This window comes from Chionomys nivalis, chromosome 17, assembly GCF_950005125.1.
Source record: "Chionomys nivalis chromosome 17, mChiNiv1.1, whole genome shotgun sequence".
Lineage (NCBI taxonomy): Eukaryota > Metazoa > Chordata > Mammalia > Rodentia > Cricetidae > Chionomys > Chionomys nivalis.
This window is the reverse complement of record NC_080102.1, coordinates 40,134,627-40,156,699: the sequence shown is the minus strand read 5'-3', so window position 1 is coordinate 40,156,699 and position 22,073 is coordinate 40,134,627. Positions and strand designations below refer to the sequence as shown.

General features: G+C 45.8%; 1 protein-coding gene and 1 non-coding gene across 3 annotated transcripts in view; one reads left to right on the top strand and one right to left on the bottom strand.

Annotated features, from left to right (window-relative positions):
* Positions 1-780: 780 nt before the first annotated feature.
* On the bottom strand, positions 781-930 carry LOC130889237 (U12 minor spliceosomal RNA). Its single transcript, XR_009058511.1, has one exon. It is a non-coding gene; the product is annotated as a U12 minor spliceosomal RNA (small nuclear RNA).
* Positions 931-1,219: 289 nt separating this feature from the next.
* Poldip3 (DNA polymerase delta interacting protein 3) overlaps positions 1,220-22,073 on the top strand; it is a 29,524-nt gene continuing 8,670 nt past the window's right edge. Inside the window, exons 1-6 of one of the 2 annotated variants that reach the window (XM_057792374.1) lie at positions 1,220-1,367; positions 13,905-14,295; positions 15,211-15,297; positions 18,141-18,233; positions 20,469-20,648; positions 21,172-21,249. In XM_057792374.1, coding sequence (XP_057648357.1) covers positions 1,309-1,367; positions 13,905-14,295; positions 15,211-15,297; positions 18,141-18,233; positions 20,469-20,648; positions 21,172-21,249 — 888 coding nt within the window. In that variant the 5' untranslated portion in view covers positions 1,220-1,308. The remainder of the gene's footprint in view (positions 1,368-13,904; positions 14,296-15,210; positions 15,298-18,140; positions 18,234-20,468; positions 20,649-21,171; positions 21,250-22,073) is intronic. The other variant, XM_057792375.1, reaches the window with a different exon arrangement.

The window sequence follows — 22,073 nt, the reverse complement described above, 5'->3', positions numbered from 1 at the left end:
AGACACCTAGCATGTGTACTTATAAAAGAATACAGGTGGCTGGAAGGGACAGGAAATGCTAGTGGGTGGGGCTAGACACAAGAAACCACATAAACACACCCCCACCTGCCTTCAGCTAGTAAGGCCAGAGTGGAGCCAGGACGAGTGTGCAAGGGTCACAGGGCAGCCCCTCCTCTCACCTGTCCTAGTATGTCCCTGGAACTGCACATGGGACTCTTGCGTGCTTCACCTGGAATCTCAGGCCCTACAGGTTATGTCTGTGTTGTCTGATGCCTGAGGATGCAAAATTAGGGTGTGAGGGATTTGAAATGGATCTGGTCTTATTCTCCAAGATCAAACCCGGATGAGATGTGCTGGACCGGGCCGGGCCCCTTTCTGCCTTGGCTTCCCACCATATGGGCTAGCGAGTGTCTGCTCTTCCAAGACCTGAGGCCCCTTTGCTCCTGGAAGTTGATCTTCGATCCCTAACGGATGGATGAGGAAAATCGATTCGCTCCAAACACATCAGGAACTCGTCAAAAGAAAAGGAATTCCTAACAGGGTGAACACTTGTTTCTGTAGTATGTGCGTGTAACAGTGAGGTCCTCCGGGGAGCTTGTGCAGAGCGAGACCCTGGGGACGTCCCACGCGGTGCAGCGGGACTCTGGGTTCAAGCGTCAGAAGTGTGGTTTCTCCAGCCAAAAGCAAAGCCTTACAGAGTCCGCGGGACACTGGCTTACGCAGCCTCATCCCCACCCCCAAAACTTGTCATCTTTTTAACTTTCTTTGGCTCGTAGGGGTCGGGCAGATTGCCTCGCCCAGGCATCCCGCAAAGTAGGCGGGTCGCCTTAGGGGGAACCTTTACCCGCGCAAAAATTCTTCTCACATTAGCAGTGAGGACTCGGGCGTCACCCCGAATCGTTATTTTCCTTACTCATAAGTTTAAGGCATGAGAGATAAACCGTCGTTCCTCAGGGGTAAGGAATTATATTCTCATCACAAATGTGGTGAGTTCCAGACTGTCCAACCCATAAACTTATTTACGGGAAAGTTTTCTAATGGTTTCAATTTGCATCCTTTTATCTCTTCCTTTGTAAAAGGAGGAAAAAAAGAATCCACTACGCTCCGGCCTTCTATATGCAGATTAGAAGTGGGCACCGCAAAGGCTCACGGGGAGCGGCCCCATCCCCTCTCGTTCCGAGCGTCGTTAGAACTGTCGCGAGAGTTGGTTGTCCGGGTGTCGGAAGCTGCTCGTCGTTCCCTGAGTGGCCAAGGGGCGGGCTCGCTGCTGACGGCTTCTCCGTTCTCCGCTAGGTTTGGCGACGCAAGATGGCCGACATCTCGCTGGATGAGCTCATCCGGAAGCGCGGAACGGCGACCAAGGGACGGTGAGCGGCCTTCTCCTCTGTTAGGGGCTCGTGGGGCCCGCTGCTTCGCGGGATTCGGGGACGGAGGAGGGAGCAGCCCGGGGCGCGACGCGAGAAGCCGCTTGCGCCCGCCCCCCTGCGTCCGCCGCGCTCCTTATTGGCCGGGCCGCGCGGGCCCATCCGCTCGCCAGCCCACTGGTTCCCGGGCCCGGGAGGCCCAGCCGCGGGCGGATCGAGGGCTGGGCAGGGCCGGCCTCTCCGACTCGGCGACTGGGTCCGGGGACCACGGTGGCGCAGTCTCTGCTCGCGCTTTGTGGCCCGCGGCGTGAAGAGGACGGAAGTTGAGCGATCGAGACCCTAGCCCAGAGTTGGGTTGCCCGATTCTGCAGGTTCTCTCTAGCCGCTGTGGTTAACCCGGGCCCGCTGAGAGGCGGTGTATAGCTTTCAGATGCAGAGTGTCTTGTTCCTGGCACTATAGTGTCTGCAATTTTTTTGTTTTGCTTTGTTTATCCGTTTTCTTGAGACAGGGGCCTCTCATAGCGGGAGCAGGCCGCGAACTCGGTGTGTCGTAGAGATTGGCCTTAAGTGCCTGGATCCTCCCGCTTTCATTTTTCAAGTGCTGGGATGACAGGCGAGTTTGTTTCTGTTTTGAGAAGCTGGCGTCCTCCATGTTGCCCAGGCTGGTTTCGAACTCCTGAACTCTATTGGTCCTCCTGCCTCAGCCTCCTGAGTAACTGGTGTTCCAGGAACTCCCGTGCTGTTTATTTTATTTTATTTCTGGTTTTTCGAGACAGGGTTTCTTTGTAGCTTTGGATCTTGCCCTGGAACTAGCTCTTCTAGACCAGGCTGGCCTTGAACTCACAGAGATCCGCCTGCCTCTGCCTCCCGAGTGCTGAGATTAAAGGTGTGCTCTACGAACGCCCGGCTCGTACTGTTGATTTACTTTGTACCCATTTCGCAAGTGGGAAGCTAGAACCTGCGAGAAGGCAAGCCACAGAGTGCACAGAGTTTTAACTGCTGGCTGAGTTGGCCACCGAGAAGAAAGGAAAACGACAGGGTGCATTGGTGGTGTTCACTGATGGATGTCTTGGAGTTTTTAAGACTCATTAGACTCTTAAACATTGGTAGCCGTCTCTAGCTTTTATGACTGTGGGTCTGGGAATCGTGCAAATATTGAAGCCGAGGCCACCAAAATTAGATGAGCAGAAGTAACTTTAGTCCATCACCACGGGCTACCAGAACGCCTAACAAGTTAGGGCCACAGGCAGGTTGGGGTGTGGGTCTGTGACCCTGAGAAGAAGCCATCAGCTTTTTTTTTTTTTTTTGGATTTTTTTCCGAGACAGGGTTTCTTCATGGCTTTTTGGTTCCTGCCCTGGAACTAGCTCTTCTAGACCAGACTGGCCTCGAACTCACAGAGATCCGCCTGCCTCTGCCTCCCGAGTGCTGGGATTAAAGGCGAGCGCCACCACCGCCCGGCCATCAGCTTCTTAAAAACAACAACAAAAAAACAACGCAGGGTAGGGAGTCAAGGAAGGGGAGTCAAAGGAATTTTTATACTCTTGAGGTTAGGTTTTGAGGGGAGTGCTTTTTGTAATTTACCACTTGTGATAACATAAGTGTTTGTGTAAGCTTAACGGGGGGGGGGGGGGTTGCGTACACACGTCTGGTTATCTTAACTTGGTTCTAAACACAGCTGGGGTATTGTCATAATTTTTTTTTTTTTTTTTGGTTTTTCGAGACAGGGTTTCTCTGTGGTTTTGGAGCCTGTCCTGGAACTAGCTCTTGTAGACTAGGCTGGTCTCGAACTCACAGAGATCCGCCTGCCTCTGCCTCCCAAGTGCTGGGATTAAAGGCGTGCGCCACCACCGCCCGGCTATTGTCATAATTTTTAACCATCTGCTCTCCTTGTGACTGAGTATATAGGGCAAGTAGAACAAGCTGGGTAGGTGGACTATTGTTCAGACTTACTCTGGGCCCTTCAGTGGCTTAAATTTGCCATGTGAAGACGTGAGATTGGCTAGTGGTTCAACACATTTATAGATTGTTGAGTTTGTAAATGCCCTGCTGTAGAGATGTTAGGTTGTGTTTCCCAGACATTGATGTGCTTCGTGAACGCTCATCCTTCCCCATGCTTGTGTCTAGTGGACACTTTCGTCTCCCACACTGAACTGTACTTCCCTCTAATCTCAGCATTACTGCTTCCATCACCGCCCAGTTAACGCTGCCTTCTGGGCCATAATGAAATGACCCATAGGAGATAGTCATTGACAGCCACGATGGTTAAGCCAATTGAAAGTTTTGAGAGTCCAGCTGGGAGGTGGTGACAGGGCAGCGTTCTCATAATGGTCTTCCTGGCAGCTTGTTAGCCGTGACATTGGTATGATAATACTTGAGATAGTAAACTAACAGAGAAAAGAATTACTGGCCCGAATAGTACTGTAGCAGGAGGTGTTCACCTAAAGGCAGCCAAAAAGCAGGAGGGGTGAGTGGAGGAGAGAGGGGAAAGGACAAAACATACACCCTTTGAAGGAGGTGACCTGCTTCCGGCTTTTGGGCCCCACCCCCTAGCTGCCCATTTAGTGGAGTAATCCATTGGTAAGGTTAGTCTTTCCTGATGCAGTTGTTTCTTAGCACCACCAGGTGTGATGGTACACACCTGTAGTCTCAGGTGGATCTCTGAGTTCAGAGTTCAAGGCTAGCCCGATCTACGTGGAGTTCCAGACAGCCAGAGCTACACAGACAACCCTGTCCACTCCCCACCCCACTCCACCCCCAAATAGCACATCCAGCTGGAAACCAACCCTTCCACAATGAATTCTCTGGAGAACATTCTAGATCTGAACCGTAATTTTCTTTCCTTTTTAAGTTCCTACCAGTTAGAGCTGAGGGTGGTGGAGCATGCCTGCCATGCCAGCACTAGGACGGCTCAGGTAGGAGAATGGTTATCCAGCCCGAGTTAGTTAGACCCTGTCTCAGAAAACAGCAAATATACTTTGTCATGATGTGGTGGGAGGTGTCATGGAGCTTTCCTTAAAGGAAGAGAAGCAGGGAACTCACTGCATGGGGACAGGATAGGCAAGAAGGTCTGCACTCAGAGACCATGGTTTACTTCTGCTTCTCCTTCCCGTGTGATCCTATGTAAGTTGCTTTACTGTCCTTTCTCTTTCCACATGTCTAAAACACAAGTAACGCCTGTTTCCCCAGACCAAGTGCTCACTAGGTGGTGGCTTTCTTCACTGTCACTGTTGAAGGTTTAAAGAAGAAAAATAAACTGATTTTCAGTGTGAGAATTTTGCTTTTATGTGAAGATTGGATTGGGACAGAAGGTGGTGCAAGGGTTAAAACTCATTGAAATTCCATTTCACTTGCACAGTCAACAAACTAGATCTGGGGCTCCATATCTGTGATGTCATTTCCCACAATAAATATATTGTGTAGTAATTTTTAGAAGGAATCGCTATTCTGGCAACTTCGATTGTCATGCTGCAAAGCTCTCCTGAGAAGAGTCTTGTGTTTAGTAACTTGGAAAGAGTGCGTGGCTCCTGAGGCAGCCGCTCTCCTCCTAGTGGATATGACAAAAGCCAGAGGCTGCCAGGGAAAACAGCCTCCGTAAGCCCACCTGCCTGTTAGCCCTTCTCGCAGTCAGGACCTTGGGGAGCAGTCCGAGCAGGAGCTGGAAAGCCCAGCACCAATTGCATTTGTGGTCAAGTGTCTTCCAGAGCAACTTCTGGTGAGGCCTCTTGCACCTCATAGAAAGGACAGTATTATTTGGGTCCCCGGTTAATCACGAAAGACACTTAGATGAGTGGGTGTTTGTGGAGTAGTCAGAGTGGTCTGAGTGGCCCTTGATTCTTTTCTTGGTAGACTCTGCTGTCTCACACACACTTGTCTCTAGTGTCTCCAGTGTGAAGGACCCTCAGCCCCGTAGTGCTGGCTGTGCCCTGTTGACTTCCGCCGTAGACGTGAGAATCTTTGTCTGGTTAATCTAGTTCTTGGGATCACTGCAGTTAGAGTGTGCTGGAGCTGATCAGCTGAGAGCTGCACGTCATGCCTGAGGAGTCCTTGGAGCCACAGTGGGTGGGAGGAAAGTGAAGTTGGGTTGAGACCTATGGTTTATCCTGCTCCTCACTATTACTCCTGTTGAGATAAACTGAAGGAAATGTAGCTCGAAACATGAACCAAGAGGAAGAAAGAGGCTTTCAAGTGAAATATCTGAAAATACTTCAGTAAAGAAATGTTTCCTAGTATCTTGTCTTGCTACTAATTTGGGTTAAACTCTGTTTGTTTTCTCTGTATAAAAATGACCTCAGGGCTGGCTCAGCGGTTAAGAGCACTGGCTATTTTTCCAGTGGATCTGGGTTCAATTCCCATCACCCATATGGCCCTACACAACCCTTTGTAACATATCCTCATTTGGCCTCCCTGTGCACACAATACACAGACATGCACGATTAATCAAACATATAAATTTAAAAAATAAATAAAATCTTCAGAAAACAACAATAAGACACCCCTCTCCCAAGTGATCTCAGGGCCGACGAGGTTGCTCAGCAGGTAAAAAAGCTTGCCACCAAGCCTAGCAACCGAGTTCTATCCCCAGACCTCTTGTAGAGGGAGAGAACACAGTGAAAGTTGTCATCTGATCTCCACATTTGTATTCTGCTGCACACGTGGCCACACACACAAATAATTATTTTGTTCTCTTTTTTTTAATTATGTCAACACACATATACTCTAACACAACCCCCCTTCCTGTATTTAAATCCACTTTATGTAACCCATGGGGCTACCTTCATGACCTCTGGAGCTGGTCTTGGCTCTGTCTTCCACAGAATCAGAAAGGCAAGGCATCCCTAGTCCCCACACACCCTTAGTGTATGCTAGGTTCTAGTTGGAGACTAGGAGAGAGAAGGAAGGGTCCAGTGGCATCTGCACCTCTTCTTGGCCTGCAGTGCTCTTCCCAGGATCTCAAGGCGTGCCTGGGGGTGCTTGGAGCCATTGCGCAGTTGCAGTACTGATGTTATCTAGGGCGGGGCAGCTAAGAGTCTTCCTCAAAGCCGCCCTCCTTCACCTTCCCGAGGATAAATGTGCAGAATGTGTTTGGGAAACTCAGTTGTCCCTACAATGGGATGTGAGGCTTTGAGAGAGTCTTCAGCAGTTCTGGGGCAGGTAACATAATTGACTCTGGTTAGAGACCTGCCCCCAGCAGTTGTGTTTGTTTGAAGAATCCCTGATGACTAATGCCTGTCTTGTAACCAGTGCTGCTGCCTGCTGGGATGAATAGCTGTCTTTTCATGCAGGAGAGGAGATGTGATTATAAAAAGCTGGAACACAGAAGCCCCCAAAGCTATGAAAAGAATGCCTGTAATCAGGGGATGAATGCATCAGATTGCAGAGAGCTACTCCCAGCAGGAGCAGTGCCTGTATCCCTAACTGCCAAAACCTTTCTTCCACAAATGCACCCTTGCTGTACAGATAAAAGTGACATGCATGGAGGTGGCCCCTGGGGTTATGTGACATGGCAGTGCTAAGCTGTTTCTTTCTCAGTGTATCCCTTTCACCAAGTAAGGCATTGCTATAGATTAAAATGTCAGTCCAGCCGGGCGGTGGTGGCGCACGCCTTTAATCCCAGCACTCGGGAGGCAGAGGCAGGCGGATCTCTGTGAGTTCGAGACCAGCCTGGTCTACAAGAGCTAGTTCCAGGACAGGCTCCAAAACCACAGAGAAACCCTGTCTCGAAAAACCAAAAAAAAAAAGTCAGTCCAGATTGTCTTGGTGACTTATACGTGACCAGCTGAGGACTTTGTCAGGTATTGTTCCTGTGCATTCTCACCTGATCAGCAGCACAGTGTGCTCTGTCCCTGAGCAAGACTAGATAGAGCCCTAAGAGATACTCCTCCTGGGGATAGTTAGCTTATAGTCTTTGTTGGAGAAACTCGGTGAGACAGTTGAAAGGGCAGGGACCATTGAGTAAAGTTAGCACAATCATAGTGACTGGGCCTGCCAAGGGGGCAGTCTGTGGTCCCCAAGTAGTCCGGTGTCCTTTCTCTGTGTTTGATTCTAATTGTTTAGCATTTTCCCATACTAGGCCAGATTGGTTCCTATGAAAACAGCATCCTGTCTCTAGGAAGGCACAGGTGCTTCCTGTTAGCAGCCATTAAGTCCTCTGCGATTTTGGAGGACCACCATAGCCAGAAAATCTATTTGATTTTGTAAAGTGCCTAATACTGTGTTGTACCAAGGTCAGGTCTTCCTTAATCTGATTGGTCAGTTGGCCATGTTGTAAGTGTTGGCGCCCCATCCCTTGTAGGGTGAGAGCCATTGGGATAGCTTACATGGAACCTTTTAGATGGGTATAGGGGAAGTTCAGAAGGTAAACACCATAAAAAGAGGGTAAAAATGTGACTATGAGGATAATAAGGATGGAAGAAGTGATCAGGGTAGGAGCAGAATGGGAGGGAACTAGAGGCACACACATACATAGAAGCTTGTGGTGGATTTTTTTTTTTTTTTTTTTTTTTTTTGGTTTTTCGAGACAGAGTTTCCCTGTAGCATTGGTGCCTGTCCCAGAACTAGCTCTTGTAGACCAGGCTGGCCTCGAACTCCAGAGATCCGCCTGCCTCTGCCTCCCGAGTGCTGGGATTAAAGGCGTGCACCACCACCGCCCGGCTTGTGGTGGAATTTTTGTTTGGTCCCTGTGTCTTTGGGCCACATCTCAAACCAGTTAGGATCTGTTGGTGTGGAAGCAGCATCGTTTTCAGAGGAGGGCACAGATCCCATCTCAAGCTGGAGCCAGGCCTAGTCACAGTACTGCAGCAGCCAAAGAACCAGGTTGGGTGTTAAGCTGATCTGAAATGTTTCTTGGGCTTTTAGGAGCTGGTAAAGCAGTTTAATTGATCTAGGAAGACTTTAGTTTGGTTGTTCTAGTTCTGAGGGCCAAAAACTGTTCAGAGTGACAAAAAGAGGGATGAGTTGGATGGAATTGGATCCCCCTTCAGAGGTCACCCAAACTGTTTATAGGAGTTTAGGGTGCAGATTTCTCTTTGAGCTGACGAAAGGGACAATGTAGAAAGGGCAGTATTAAGAGCACTTCGGAGGAGGGTCCTTCCAAGGGACCACAATGAAACTCGACAGATGGTAACAGATCCAGAAAAATGCAGGAGGTAATAACTGTACAACCTTGTAGGAACATTAGAGACAAGTCTAACATCAGTTTTGTTTAGTAAGATAAATACAGTTGTCAACTGGCCAGATTGTGTACCAGAGTTCTGAAGAAGGAGAAGGTGACTATAATTAGCAATTACACCAAACTCTCACATAAGAAACAACCTGGAAGCTTTGTAAAAGAAGCTTTAAATTTAGATTCAGCATCTAATTGGCAATTTAAAAGAGAACTAGAACCCTATTGAGCCATTTTATAGGATCATCTGGCAGTTTTCACAGACACCACTTGGATAGTCTGGATAAATGTCCACCACTGAGTGTGGTGGCAGAATATCTGGCAGCCTTCTTTAATCAGGGCACATGGGTGTTAGGGTGTGGGCCCTAGAATTAGCTTTTATTAAGAGGAAGAATGGAAAGCCAGGGTAAAGGACCCAACCAACTGAAATGGCGTACAGATCCTGTACAGTCAGATGGTAGGCTTAGGTGCAGGCTCACTTGTTCACAGCATCCTCGTACGTCTGTTCTGGAGACTTTGAGGGCAAAACAGTTGCTATTTTCTGTAGTTGGACTTCCTTTTTCAGGACAGTCACCTCTCCAATAACGACACAGAGACCTCTTATTAATTATGAAAGCTAGGCCACAATAGCTTAGGCTTGTTTCTAACTAGCTCTTACAACTTAACCCATTTCTATTAATTTACATGCTGCCATGTGCTCCGTGCCTTGTTACCTCATCTTCTACATGTCATGCTTCTTCCACGTCTTCTGTGACTGCCCATCTTTTTCCCAGCACCCTTTGTGCCTGGAAATCCTGCCAGGCTATTGACCATTTAGCTTTTTCCTAAGCCAGTCAGAATGACACTTCTTCACACTGCATAAGAAGATTATTCCACAGCAGTTTGCCTGTCTGAATGTAGACTCTCAGACCTTCCACAGGCAAGAGAATTCCTTTCCCTGTCAAGTGAGAGTGAGGAGTAATTCATCTTTTCTACAGATAAGGAGGCTTTTTCTAGTTTGGCCTACACAGTCAGAGACAGGAGCAGCAAACTATTGACAGGTCTTATTTTCCCATGCATCCTTATCCTGTAATGAGGCTAAGCATGCAGCTTACCCAGGTGGGGTTGTGCTCCATCCAAGGGAACGGCTCTTCCAGAGGTCCTGAGTTCAGTTCCTAACAACCACATGTTGGCTCACAACCATTTATAATGAGATCTGGTGCCCCTTCTAGTATGCAGACACACATGCAGGCAGAACACTGTATACATAATAAATCTTAAAAAAAGAAAAGAAATGAATTTTTTTTTTTTTTTGGTTTTTTTTTTTGAGATAGGGTTTCTCTGTGGTTTTGGAGCCTGTCCTGGAACTAGCTCTTTTTTTTTTTTTTTTTTTTTTTTTTTGGTTTTTTCGAGACAGGGTTTCTCTGTGGTTTTGGAGCCTGTCCTGGAACTAGCTCTTGTAGACCAGGCTGGTCTCGAACTCACAGAGATCCGCCTGCCTCTGCCTCCCAAGTGCTGGGATTAAAGGCGTGCGCCACCACTGCCCGGCTGGAACTAGCTCTTGTAGACCAGGCTGGTCTCGAACTCACAGAGATCCGCCTGCCTCTGCCTCCCAAGTGCTGGGATTAAAGGCGTTCGCCACCACCACCCGGCGAAAAGCGTTTTTTAAAAAAGAATTTGATCGTTTATCAGGTAACTGACCATTAACTTCTATGTCTTAGTGATCTTTAACTGTTTACAGTAAGTAATTTTTATAAAATTAGGATTTTATTTTTTCTCCATTAAGTTTGTCTTAAAAATTATAATTTTGGGGGTTGGAGAGATAGCTCAGTGGTTAAGAGCACTGATTGCTCTTCCAGAGAACCCAGGTTCAATTTCCAGCACCCACATGACAGCTCACTGTAACTCTAGGATCCAATGCCTTACCCAGATACACATTTAGGCAAACCACCAATACACATAAGATAAAATAAATAATTTTTTAAAAATTACAACTTTGAGTTGAAGCTCTTTTAGTATAAACTTTAAACCATAGATATAGTCTATGGGAAGACTAAACATTGACAAAGACATCCATCTGTAAGTCAGATTTTGTTAGCATGAATAGACCATTATAGCCTTAGGAGTTTATACATGGCATACTAGAGCAAATTGAGATGACCTATATATGAATTTTTAACTATTAACTTTTCTTGAAGATTTTAAATTAATCAAGTGGTGGCGCACACCTTTGATCCCAGCACTCAGAAGGCAGAGGCAGGTAGATCTCTGTGAGTGTGAGGGCAGCCTGGTCTACAGAACGAGTTCCAGGACAGACTCCAAAGTTACAGAGAAACCCTGTCTCGAAAAACCAGAAGACAAAACAAAGCGAAACCTTGTGATTTTCGAATTATTATTGAGAGATTTTGAACAGAGATCTTTTATCCTTTCCATGTGTGGGCATCATATTAGCTGGTTTTATTATAAACACTTTTTTACACCATGAAATATTCAATTAGAAATAGCTTACCTGTTTTAAGTACATATGTTTTTTTTTCCTGGGCTGTTTTGTTCTCCTTGTCACGGAGGCGGGCCAGCCTGACCCGACAGAGGCTTTGGAGGAAATGCTGAGATACATAAGCTTGATCTGAAGCAAGCAGGTCAAATGCCCTTTCTGCCCTTCCTTCCAGCTTAGGGGTTGGGGAGAAAACAAGGAAAGCACAGTTGTAACAGACACAAAGGAAAGTTGGAGAATCAGAGAGGGTTTCTGAGAAAGGAGATAATGGCATAGACATCTCAAGGCAGAACACCCGCCTTAGGAATGGTTGCTTTTACTGGCTGGCATGGATGGAGGCCTGTGGGTAGAGTAGGTAGGTCAGGCAGGAGAAACCTGCAGACTCCCATCCTTTACTTTACTCAGCAGGGCCAGGTGTTGACTTTCAAACCACAGGAATGCGGCCCGCTTAATGGAGTTTACTTCATTTCTCTCTCTTTTTTTTTTTTTTTGGTTTTTCGAGACAGGGTTTCTCTGGTTTTGGAGCCTGTCCTGGAACTAGCTCTTGTAGACCAGGCTGGACTCGAACTCACAGAGATCTGCCTTCCTCTTTTTTTTTTAAATTTATTTATTATGTATACAATATTCTGTATGTATGCCTACAGGCCAGAAGAGGGCACCAGACCTCATTACAGATGGTTGTGAGCCACCATGTGGTTGCTGGGAATTGAACTCAAGACCTTTGGAAGAGCAGGCAATGCTCTTAACCGCTGAGCCATTTCTGCAGCTCCCTCATTTCTCGTTTTTAAAGATTAATGTGTGCTAGCATTCGGATGAACCTGGTTCTGCATTTTGAGGACCTGACAGAGTGCATCACACAGGGCAGGCTATATCCCCTCTCTTTAAAAGGCGAAACTCTGCGTACTTCTTTCTTCTTCCTCTTCCCTTTCTCTCTCTGCATCCCTCTCTCTCCCCTCTTTTCCCCCCCTTCCCTTTCCTTTCCCCACTCCCTTTATTGCACTAAAGCTCCCCACTCTTAAGCTCTGTCTGTATGGAGTCTTTGTCTCTCACCCACCATGGTTTTGGTTCGGACTCCCTGCCGTCAAGGACCCTCTTGTGCAGACTTATTACAATGTGAACTGGTGTTTTGCCTGTATATATTCTGTGTGAGTGTTGGATCCCCTGAAACTATAGTTACAGAGAGTTGTGAGCTGCCATGTGGGTGCTGGGAATTGAACCCAGGTCCTCTGGAAGAGCAGCCAGTGGTCTTAACCACCGAGCCATTTCTCCAGCGCCCTCATTTCTAATTTTTAAAAACAATATTTTAGTTTTATCTTTTATTTATGTGTATGCATGTGTGTTTTTTTTTTGTGCAGTGCTTGAAAAGGCTAGCAAGGGGCATCAGATCTTCTGTAGCTGGAGTTACAGGCAGTTGGTTGTGAGCTTCCTGGCACTGGTGCTGGTAACCAAACTCTGGTCTGGAAGAATATAGCAAGAGCTTTTAACTACTTCACCATTGCTCTAGCCCATTTCTAACTTTAGGAGTTGTTGAAATTGTGCATTCTTGTTATTGCAGAGCTACTCTTTTTTTTAAGTTTTACTTATGTGTATGAGCATTTTGCATGCATGCCTGTAATGCATACATGTACTGTGTATGGGCCTGGTGCCCCTCAGAACTCAGAAGAATAGGGTATTGGATCACCTAGAATTACAAATGATGTGAACCACCACGCCGGAGCTGGGAACAACCCAAGTCCTCTGCTAGAGAAAAACACTCCCTTACCCACTGAGCTCTGTCTCCAGCCCCTGTGTGAGTTTTTATTTTTGTATTTGTTTTCTGTTTTTTGGGTTTTTTTTTTGTTTGTTTGTTTTTTTCGAGACAGGGTTTCTCTGTAGCTTTGGAGCTTGTCCTAGAACTAGCTCTTGTAGACCAGGCTGGCCTCGAACTCTCAGAGATCCGCCTGCCCTGCTTCCCGAGTGCTGGGATTAAAGGCATGTGCCACCACTGCACGGCTGTGTTTTTTTTTATATTATTATTTATTATTATTATTATTATATGAGATGTGTCTTGCAATGTAGCTCAGACTATCCTTGAACTCAGCAGCAGTCTTCTTGCCTCAGCTTCCTGAATGCTGTGGTTATGAACATTGCCATGCCTAGATATTAAGTCTTTTTTATTTTTCAAGACAGGGTTTCTCTGTGTAGCGGTCCTAGCTGTCCTGGAACTCTCTTTGTAGACCGGGCTGGCCTTGAACTCACAGAGATCTGCCTGCTTCTGCTTCCCAAGTCGTGGGATTAAAGGCATGTGCTACCACCATCCAGCATGGCTATTAAATCTTTATCTTCATTTTGTTAGTTTTTAATAGTGCTGAGACCTACATGTTGGCTCTCTTAGTCCTAGTGAGAGGTGTCTGCCTACATAGTGGCACCATTTGTTTTAAGAGGCAGCTTCACTGCCTTCTACCCAGAAAACAGGCATACCAAATACCTCCAGGTACATAAAGGGTTGAAAGCATGATCAGGGATGAAACAGTCTTAACTTGTTGTGAACTAGCCATAATTTTTTGTTTATGATGCAAGTTAAAAGCCAGAGGTAAGAAAGAAGTTGGTGGGCTGGAGAGATGGCTCAGTAGTTAAGAGCGTTGCCTGCTCTTCCAAAGGTCCTGAGTTCAACTCCTGGCAACCACATGGTGGCTCACAACCATCTGTAATGAGGTCTGGTGCCCTCTTCTGGCCTACAGACATACACACAGACAGAATATTGTACACATAATAAATAAATAAATATTTTAAAAAAAGAAAGAAGTTGGTATGTTTAGGTTTTGAGAGTTATGGGGCAAGCTCTATGCTCAGTGTTTCTAGCTCTCCTCCATGGGCTCCTGTTGGTCTTCAGATCCATTTACTGTCACAGTTTTGTACTTGCAGGCTCAGCACCAGACCAGGAGTTGGAGGCATCCGATCTCGAGTTGGGATCCAACATAGTCTTCTTAGCCAGCCAACTCGCACAGCCACCTTCCAGCAGAGATTTGATGCCCGGCAGAAGATTGGTATCTCAGATGCTCGGCTCAAGCTTGGAGTCAAAGATGCCCGAGAGAAGCTTTTGCAGAAAGATGCTCGGTTTCGGATCAAAGGAAAGGTACAGGATGCCAGAGAGATGCTGAACTCACGAAAGCAGCAGAGCACTGTGCCCCAGAATCCCTGGCAGGTGGCTGATGCCCGGGAGAAGATCAGCTTGAAGAGGAGATCCCCTGCTACCTTCACAAGCCCACCCATTGGGACGGTGACCCCTGCTCTGAAACTCACCAAAACCATCCAGGTAGGCTCTGGCTCCTGCCTACATTTCCAGAAACCTGGGAAGTAAGCTAGAAGTATGCAGGAAACATTGGAGAATGGAAAAGTGCAAGGTTTTGTTTCAAGTGTTGGTTTAGCACTTTCTGCCTTAGAAAAGGACATGGAGAATACATTAGAGACAGTCTTGTGGCATACAGAATATTGTCTTTCAAAGGAAAGGTCCACAAGAATGAATGACTTTCCAAAGTGAGGCAAAAGTAGAGGAAAAAATGAGAACACAAAGCATGTTGTACACATGCTATAGCAGGTACTTAGCAAATTCTATCTTATTTGTTCCTCACTCAACTTCAGAATAATTACCTCAGTTTTATTTTAAAAAATAATTGTCTGTATTTTTTTTAAAAAAAAAAAAGGGCTGGAGAGATGGCTCAGAGGTTAAGAGCATTACCTGCTCTTCCAAAGGTCCTGAGTTTAATTCCCAGCAACCACATGGTGGCTCACAACCATCTGTAATGGGGTCTGGTGCCCTCTTCTGGCCTGCAGGCATACACACAGACAGAATGTTGTATACATAATAAATAAATATTAAAAAAAATAATAGTCTGAAAGAAACGTGAACTAGTGTATCTAGCATTATTCACTCATCCAGTCAATGGGAGGAACAGGATGGTGCCCAGGAGGTAAGAATGCTTGTCCGATGTCCCAGCCACCCCACACAACCAGTACTCCAGAAGGAAAGGAAACCGCATTTAATATGCATTAGTGTTTTAAACAGAGGTAGCAGCACCAATTATTTACCAAATTCATTAAGCTCTTCAGGCCTATTATTGTTTGACCTTGGCTGATCCTTGTACATGCCAACATATTTCAAGTTCGTCGACCTGCACTTAGAATGCACATGAACCTTCTGGGATGGATTATGACCACTGGATGTTTCTAGGTTCCACAGCAAAAGGCCATGGTGCCACTTCATGCTCCTCCTGCTGGAATGAGGATCAATGTTGTCAATAACCACCAGGCCAAACAGGTAAAATGAATGGGTGTGCGTGTGTGAGTGTGTGGTACCCACACCTGAGTGTGTATGCATGCATATAGTTTGATGAGGTGTGCTTGGGTAAATCAACTGAGGACTGGCCTGTGGCTCCTATTTCAAAGTGTTAGAAGAAGGTTTTCACTTTAGAGTTTGTGAGTTTTAAGAAGAAACTTGTGTTAGGAGTGATGTCACACACCTTTAATCTTAGTGCTTAGGGAACATAGGCAATTGAGTCTCTGTGAGTTTGAGGCTAGCCTGGTCTATGTAATGAGATGCTATTGCAGAAAAAGAAGCAGACCCTCTTTGGAGACATGATGGTTCACATTTCTAACCTCAGCACTTGGAGGCTGGACTAGAGTCCATGAATTTGAGCCCTGGGATATATAGTGTTCAGGATAGCCTGGATTATAGAATGAGACTTTGTTTTTTAAAATGAAACAACTAGGCGGTGGTGACACATACCTTTAGTCCAGAGAGCCTGGTCTACAGAGTGAGTGGACAGCCAAAGCTGCACAGAGAAACCCTGTCTCAAAAAAACAAACAAACAAACAAACAAAAAACCAAAAACAAAACCAAATAACAAAAAAAGGAAGGAAGGAAGGAAGGTTGGTCTTAATCTAGGTATGGTATATGTGTAATCAGGGAGGCAGAGTCAGGAGTGTTACAAGGGCTAGGACAGCCTTGGCTATGTAGGGAGACCTTGTCTCTAAAAATAGAAACATTTTTTGTTTTGTTTTTGAGACAGGGTCTCATGTAGGCTGGTTTCTAGTTCATTCCTGCCTCTACCTCCTGGTGTATGGTGCTACACATTGTACCATTTCAGCACCTACACCTGAGCCTCTGGGAAGATAGTTCTTTTTTTTTTTTATTTTTTTAAGATTTATTTATTATATATACGACATTCTACCTCCATGTATGCCTACACACCAGAAGAGGGCGCCAGATATCATTACAGATGGTTGTGAGTCACCATGTGGTTGCTGGGAATTGAACTCAGGACCTCTGGAAGAGCAGCCAGTGCTCTTAACCACTGAGCCATATCTCCAGCCCCTGGGAAGATACTTCTTACTGAGAAAGGAGAGGCATAAATGGCAGTAGAAGAGAGGAAAACTACTAAATTGTTATAAGCATTACATGTGCCTGATGTAGAAAAATACCTCATGTTCCTGCTCACCAAGCCAGGAACTGTTGATGTTCTGCTATAGCTCCTCTCTAAGTTTGTTTTTAAAATGTGTATCAGTGTTTGTTTGCGTGTGGACTGCATGTATGCCTGGCACTGAGTTCAGAAGAAGGTACCTGGAACGGCAGTTTAACCCATCATTTGGGTACTAGGAACCAAATCCAGGTCCTCTTTGAGAGCAGCAAGTGCTCTCAATTGCTGAGCCATCTCTCTTCCCCCCCCCTTTGTTGTTGTTGTTTTGCTTTGATGTGCTGGGAATGGAACTCAGGGCCTTATGGTGCTAGAAATACTGGACTACTGAACCATTCCAGCCCCCTCTCTGTCTTTTTTTCATTTGTTGTTGCTGTTGTTAATTATTTGTAATACTTAAGTGGAATTAAGGTTATTTTCTCACCCAATTTTGTAACATTCTTTTTATTCATGTGTTTCAAGTTTGTATAAAAATCTTTAACAGCTGGATAGTTGTTGGTTTCACATTTTCCTTACTAGAAATACTCTCCTGTAAACACTAGAACAATTCTCCTGTGAATTTTATCCTTTGGCATGAAACTCTTTGTCAGGTTTAGGTTTACTCCTACAGACCAGCCTGTGGGATGGATGACTTTCCAAGCCAAATGATAGTCATGTACTTCACAGTGGCATTGTGGTCAGTGATAGACTGCATGCAATGACATATACCAGACTAGCCATTTACTAGGCTCTACTATCTTACCATCTAGGCTTGTGTAAATAGTGTAAGTATACTTTGTTCTCCCACAATGAAATTTTTTTTCTCAGACTGTGTCATTAACTGACTATAAAATGTAGAGATTCTGGATAAGCATTTGCTACTTATAAAAAGATACTTCTGAGCCAGGCAATAGTGGCACACACCTTTAATCCCAGCAGTCTAGAAGCAAAGTCAGGTAGATCTCGTAGAGTCAAAGCCAACCTGGTCTACAGAGTAAGATCCAGGACAGCCAACCAGAGCTACACAGAAAAATCCTGCCTCAAAAAACAAAAAAACAAAACAAAACAAAAAAAACCAAAACCAGGGTTGGAGAAATGGCTCAGAGGTTAAGAGCACTGGCTGCTCTTCTACAGGTTCTGAGTTCAATTCCCAGCAACCACATGATGGCTCATAACCATCTGTAATGAGATCTGGTGCCCTCTTCTGGCCTGCAGACATATCTACAAACAGAACACTGTATACATAATAAATAAATCTTTAAAAAAATAACTGTGATAAGTTTTAAAAAAAAACCAAAACCAAACAAAAAAAGTTATTTCTAGCCATGTGTTATGTACCTGAGAGGCCGGGGACAAGAGGATTGAGTTTCGAGCCAGGCTGGGCTACTGGATTATTTCTACCAAAAAAGAATTTCCAAGCACCTATAAATCACAGTAGTTTTAAACAGTTTTTGTTGGGTTCTGTGGGTAAGAGTCACTTTGTAAGGACTTGAATCCCAAGTCTCTCCAGGCCCCTGTACTCATGTGTCCACCTCCTTCCTTAGTTCCTTGTTCATTTCAGCAGCTGTTTCTCTGTTCTTGGTTCAGATGTTTGTTGTAGGCCTGCATGCCATAGTAGTATTTACCGATCTGACTGATTTGTTTATTCTGGGGTGCTAGGGATCATTAAGCGACATCCCTAGCCCAACTACTGTTTCTTTGTTCTCAGAACTTATACGACCTAGATGAAGAAGATGATGTTGCGGCACCTGTTCCTAAACAGATGAAGTTTGCAGCCACAGGCAGCTTTGTCCACCACATGGTATGGTACTCTACAGTGGATGTGTAGTTGTAGAGTAAAGGGCCTCTCACTGATTATGCTGTTAACTGTCCAGCTCCACTGCTGAGACTGGGGTGTCTAGGACTTGCTTAAGATCCCATAGCAAAGCCGGGCGGTGGTGGCGCACGCCTTTAATCCCAGCACTCGGGAGGCAGAGGCAGGCGGATCTCTGTGAGTTCGAGACCAGCCTGGTCTACAAGAGCTAGTTCCAGGACAGGCTCTAAAACCACAGAGAAACCCTGTCTCGAAAAACCAAAAAAAAAAAAAAAAAAAAAAAAAAGATCCCATAGCAAGGGACTGGAGAGATGGCTCAGCGGTTAAGAGCATTGCCTGCTCTTCCAAAGGTCCTGAGTTCAATTCCCAGCAACCACATGGTGGCTCACAACCATCTGTAATGGGGTCTAGTGCCCTCTTCTGGCCTGCAGGCATATACACAGACAGAATATTGTATACATAATAAATAAATCAATAAATATTAAAAAAAAAAAAAAGATCCCATAGCAAGCTGGGTGGTGTTGGTGCATTTGGGAGGTAGAGACAAGCAGATCTCTGTTAGTTCAAGTGCAGCCTGCTCTACAGAGCGAATTCCAGGACAGGCTCCATACTTATACAGAGAAACCCTGTCTAAAAAAATATCCCCTAGCAGTGAAATGAAATGAGCTGCAGTTCCCAGGGGTCGGGTTTGAGACACTTGAAGGGTATTGTCTTGGTCTGTTTTCTGCTACTGTAACTGTACAGCAGGCTGGATAAACTGTAAGCAGTCAAAGTTTACCAGCAAGTCAAGAAAGTTGGGTGGCATGGTAAGGGTGCTGGTTAGACATCATGCAGAGAAGTGAGAAAGCAGTGTCTGGGAGCTTGAGGAGGGTCCTGCTGCAAATACTCAGCTTTGGCCAGGATCCCAAATGTGAAGTAATCTCCTGGTTACTAGTTAAGTTTTTATAGTGGTTGTCAAGTTGAGTGATGCCAGTTAATTTCATTATAAAAGGAAGAGGCCTTTTCAGTAATTAGACTATTTGGAGGTGTCTGCCTGTCTACTGGCTTAGTCTTTGGCTAATTCCAGTTTTAAAATTCAAGTTTAAAAAGGAAAAAAAAAAACAGTACTCAGAAGCCTGGTGAATTGACTCCACCCCATACTCTCATCTACTTCTTTGGCTGTGGAATTTCTCCTTTCTTCCTGTTTGGTGCCAGCAAACCTTAAGTCACAAAACCACCTGGCTTTAGTGTCATGCATCATTCTAGACATGTTAATATGAGGAGTTTCTGTTTCCAAGGGACCATATCCTCAGTTCAGGAGGGGACTGATTCCAATGGCTTGTGCATACTAACTCTGCCAGCCTGTCGTCACAGTCTTAGAGCCACAGAGGCTACGGCTAGTCATGATGCCTCTGTATTGCCAGGTCAGAGACCAGAAGCTAGGAGTTCCATGCCTTCTTAGGAGAGTTCCTAGGGACTCAGTTAAGAGTACTAACTGTTCTTCAGAGGACTCAGGCTCAATTCCCAGCACCTACATTGCAGCTCACAACTGTCTCTAACTCCAGCTCCAGCTCCAAATACGCATGCAGGCAAAACATCAATGCATAGAAAATAAAAATTAATCACTAAAAAAGAGTCCCTGTGTCCAGCCATTCTGCAAGCTGATGAGAAGCTGATCTAGAAATGAGCTTGATCTCAGGCTTTTGGCCTTCTGATCAGCTGTAAATGCAGGGTTTCCAAAAGTTTGAGTAGTGTGGGTGAGCCTCTTACTCTTGGATGAGTTTCTTGCTCAAAGCTGTATGGAATCTACTTGCCCTGTGGAAAGTGGCTTCTTTGTGCCTCCTTCCCATCAAGGGTTCCAGTCAGTGCTTGGGCTGTATGCGCTTGTAGATCTTGAGCCTGCGTGTGCACACACACACACATCCATACACCCCAGTGTATATTGCTAGTACCGATAACCTCACCCCTCAGGCTTGGACTAGGAAGTTTCGAGGGTCTTGTTCTAGCTAGCTGTTAGCCCTTCAGACAGTAGTCTGTGTCTTGGCCTGGCAGTCATGGCACACTTTTACTTCTAGCACTCAGGAGGCAGAGACAGGCAGATCTCTGTGAGTTCGAGGCCAGCCTGCTCTACAAAATAAATTCCAGCACAGCCAGGGTGTTTACACAGAGAAACTCTGTCTCTAAAAACAAAACAAAAAGACTGTGTCTCTGGCTTCTCAGATTCCTTTCTGCCTGTTTGTGTAGACTGGACTGAGCAGTTCCAAGCTGTCCATGTCCAAGGCCCTCCCTCTCACAAAAGTGGTTCAGAATGATGCCTACACAGCTCCTGTTCTCCCCTCCTCTGTTCGAACCAAAGCCTTGACCAACATGTCCCGGACGCTAGTGAACAAGGAGGAGCCTCCCAAAGAGCTGCCACCTGCTGAGGTAAGGTAAAAGTTACCATTCCAGCCAGTGTCAGCCTGTGTGGGTGGTCACTGTGCTGTGTGTGCCCCATGGGTCCTCAGAACTCCCCTGTGAAGTGGATGTTTGCCATCCCTTTCTTCAAGTGAATAAAATCCAGTACCTGGAGACCCTTACCCTCAATGAGCTTGCTGGCCAGTGAGGACCCTTGGAGAGAGGTCATTCTGTGTAGTGACATGGCATGAGGGTCCCAGAAGAAAGCTACTGAGAACCTTGAAGAAACATGTTACGCTTCTCAGGAATTTAAGCCTATGCCTTTACTAAGCCTGAGCTGACTGAGTCTGGGAGCATGGATAACATTCCATGCAGAGGCTTGGGTCTGAAGGGTCTGCACACCTAAGAAGTAGCAGGAGTCTGATGGCCTCTATAGTCCCAAGAGACCCAGTGTGATAGATGAACTCTGAATGGGGTTTCTGCTGTGCCTGGAGTGGTTTTGTGTTAGTACATGCTGCCTTTTGACTCTTTGTCATATTCTTGTCTCTGGCAGCCTGCACTCAGCCCCTTGGAAGGCACCAAGATGACTGTGAATAATCTGCACCCTCGAGTCACAGAGGAGGACATTGTTGTAAGTACCTTTAGGTCATAGGCTGCTTCTGCAGTACAAGTCTGTAGGACCACATCATTAAGGATTTGCTGGAACTCAGAGGATACTCATGCTCAGGGCAAATCTTTTACCACCCAGGATACAGGGCCAAGTCACCAAAGGTGCAGTTAGGGAAACAGGATGGACTTATTCCCCACAACAAGTTAGTATCACACTGGAAAAAAACAACTTAAAGACTCAGTGTCTGGGGCTTTATTGGAGACTGGTAGTCACTTGGGTATCATGTGCTTAGCATGTACCAGAATTCCATAACTGTGCAGAAATAAAGCAAGTGTTCACTATAAGCCATACTATGTACAGTGTGGTGAGCTACTTTGTTAGTTCCTAGTGTTGGAAGGCCCAGGTTTCGGGCACCGGCCAGAGGCCTCACGGGAGCTCAGCAGATCTGTCCTGGGGTGGCAGAGATAGGGGATCTTTATGAGGAAAGAGCCTTGGAGGCAGTCCTTGAGAGCACAGCATTGATGCAACTGTTTGGTTTCTTCTGCAGAGCCTCTAAATAACCTCCTGTCCAGCCTGCCTACATCATGGCATGTCTTTCATGACAGGGCTAGCAGGGTCCCTGTCATACCTGTCTTAGTTACGTTCTTCTTGCTGTTTTCTGTGGCCAAACACCATGAGGAAAACAACTAAAAAGAAAGGATTTAATATGGGGCTTAGGGTTTCAGAGGGTAGAGTCCACAGTGATGGAGCAAAGCCATGGTAGCAGGAACAGTTGAGAACTCACAACTTGGTCTACAAGTAGGAGGCAGAAAGAACAAATACTGGGAATAGGGTGAGTTTTGAAA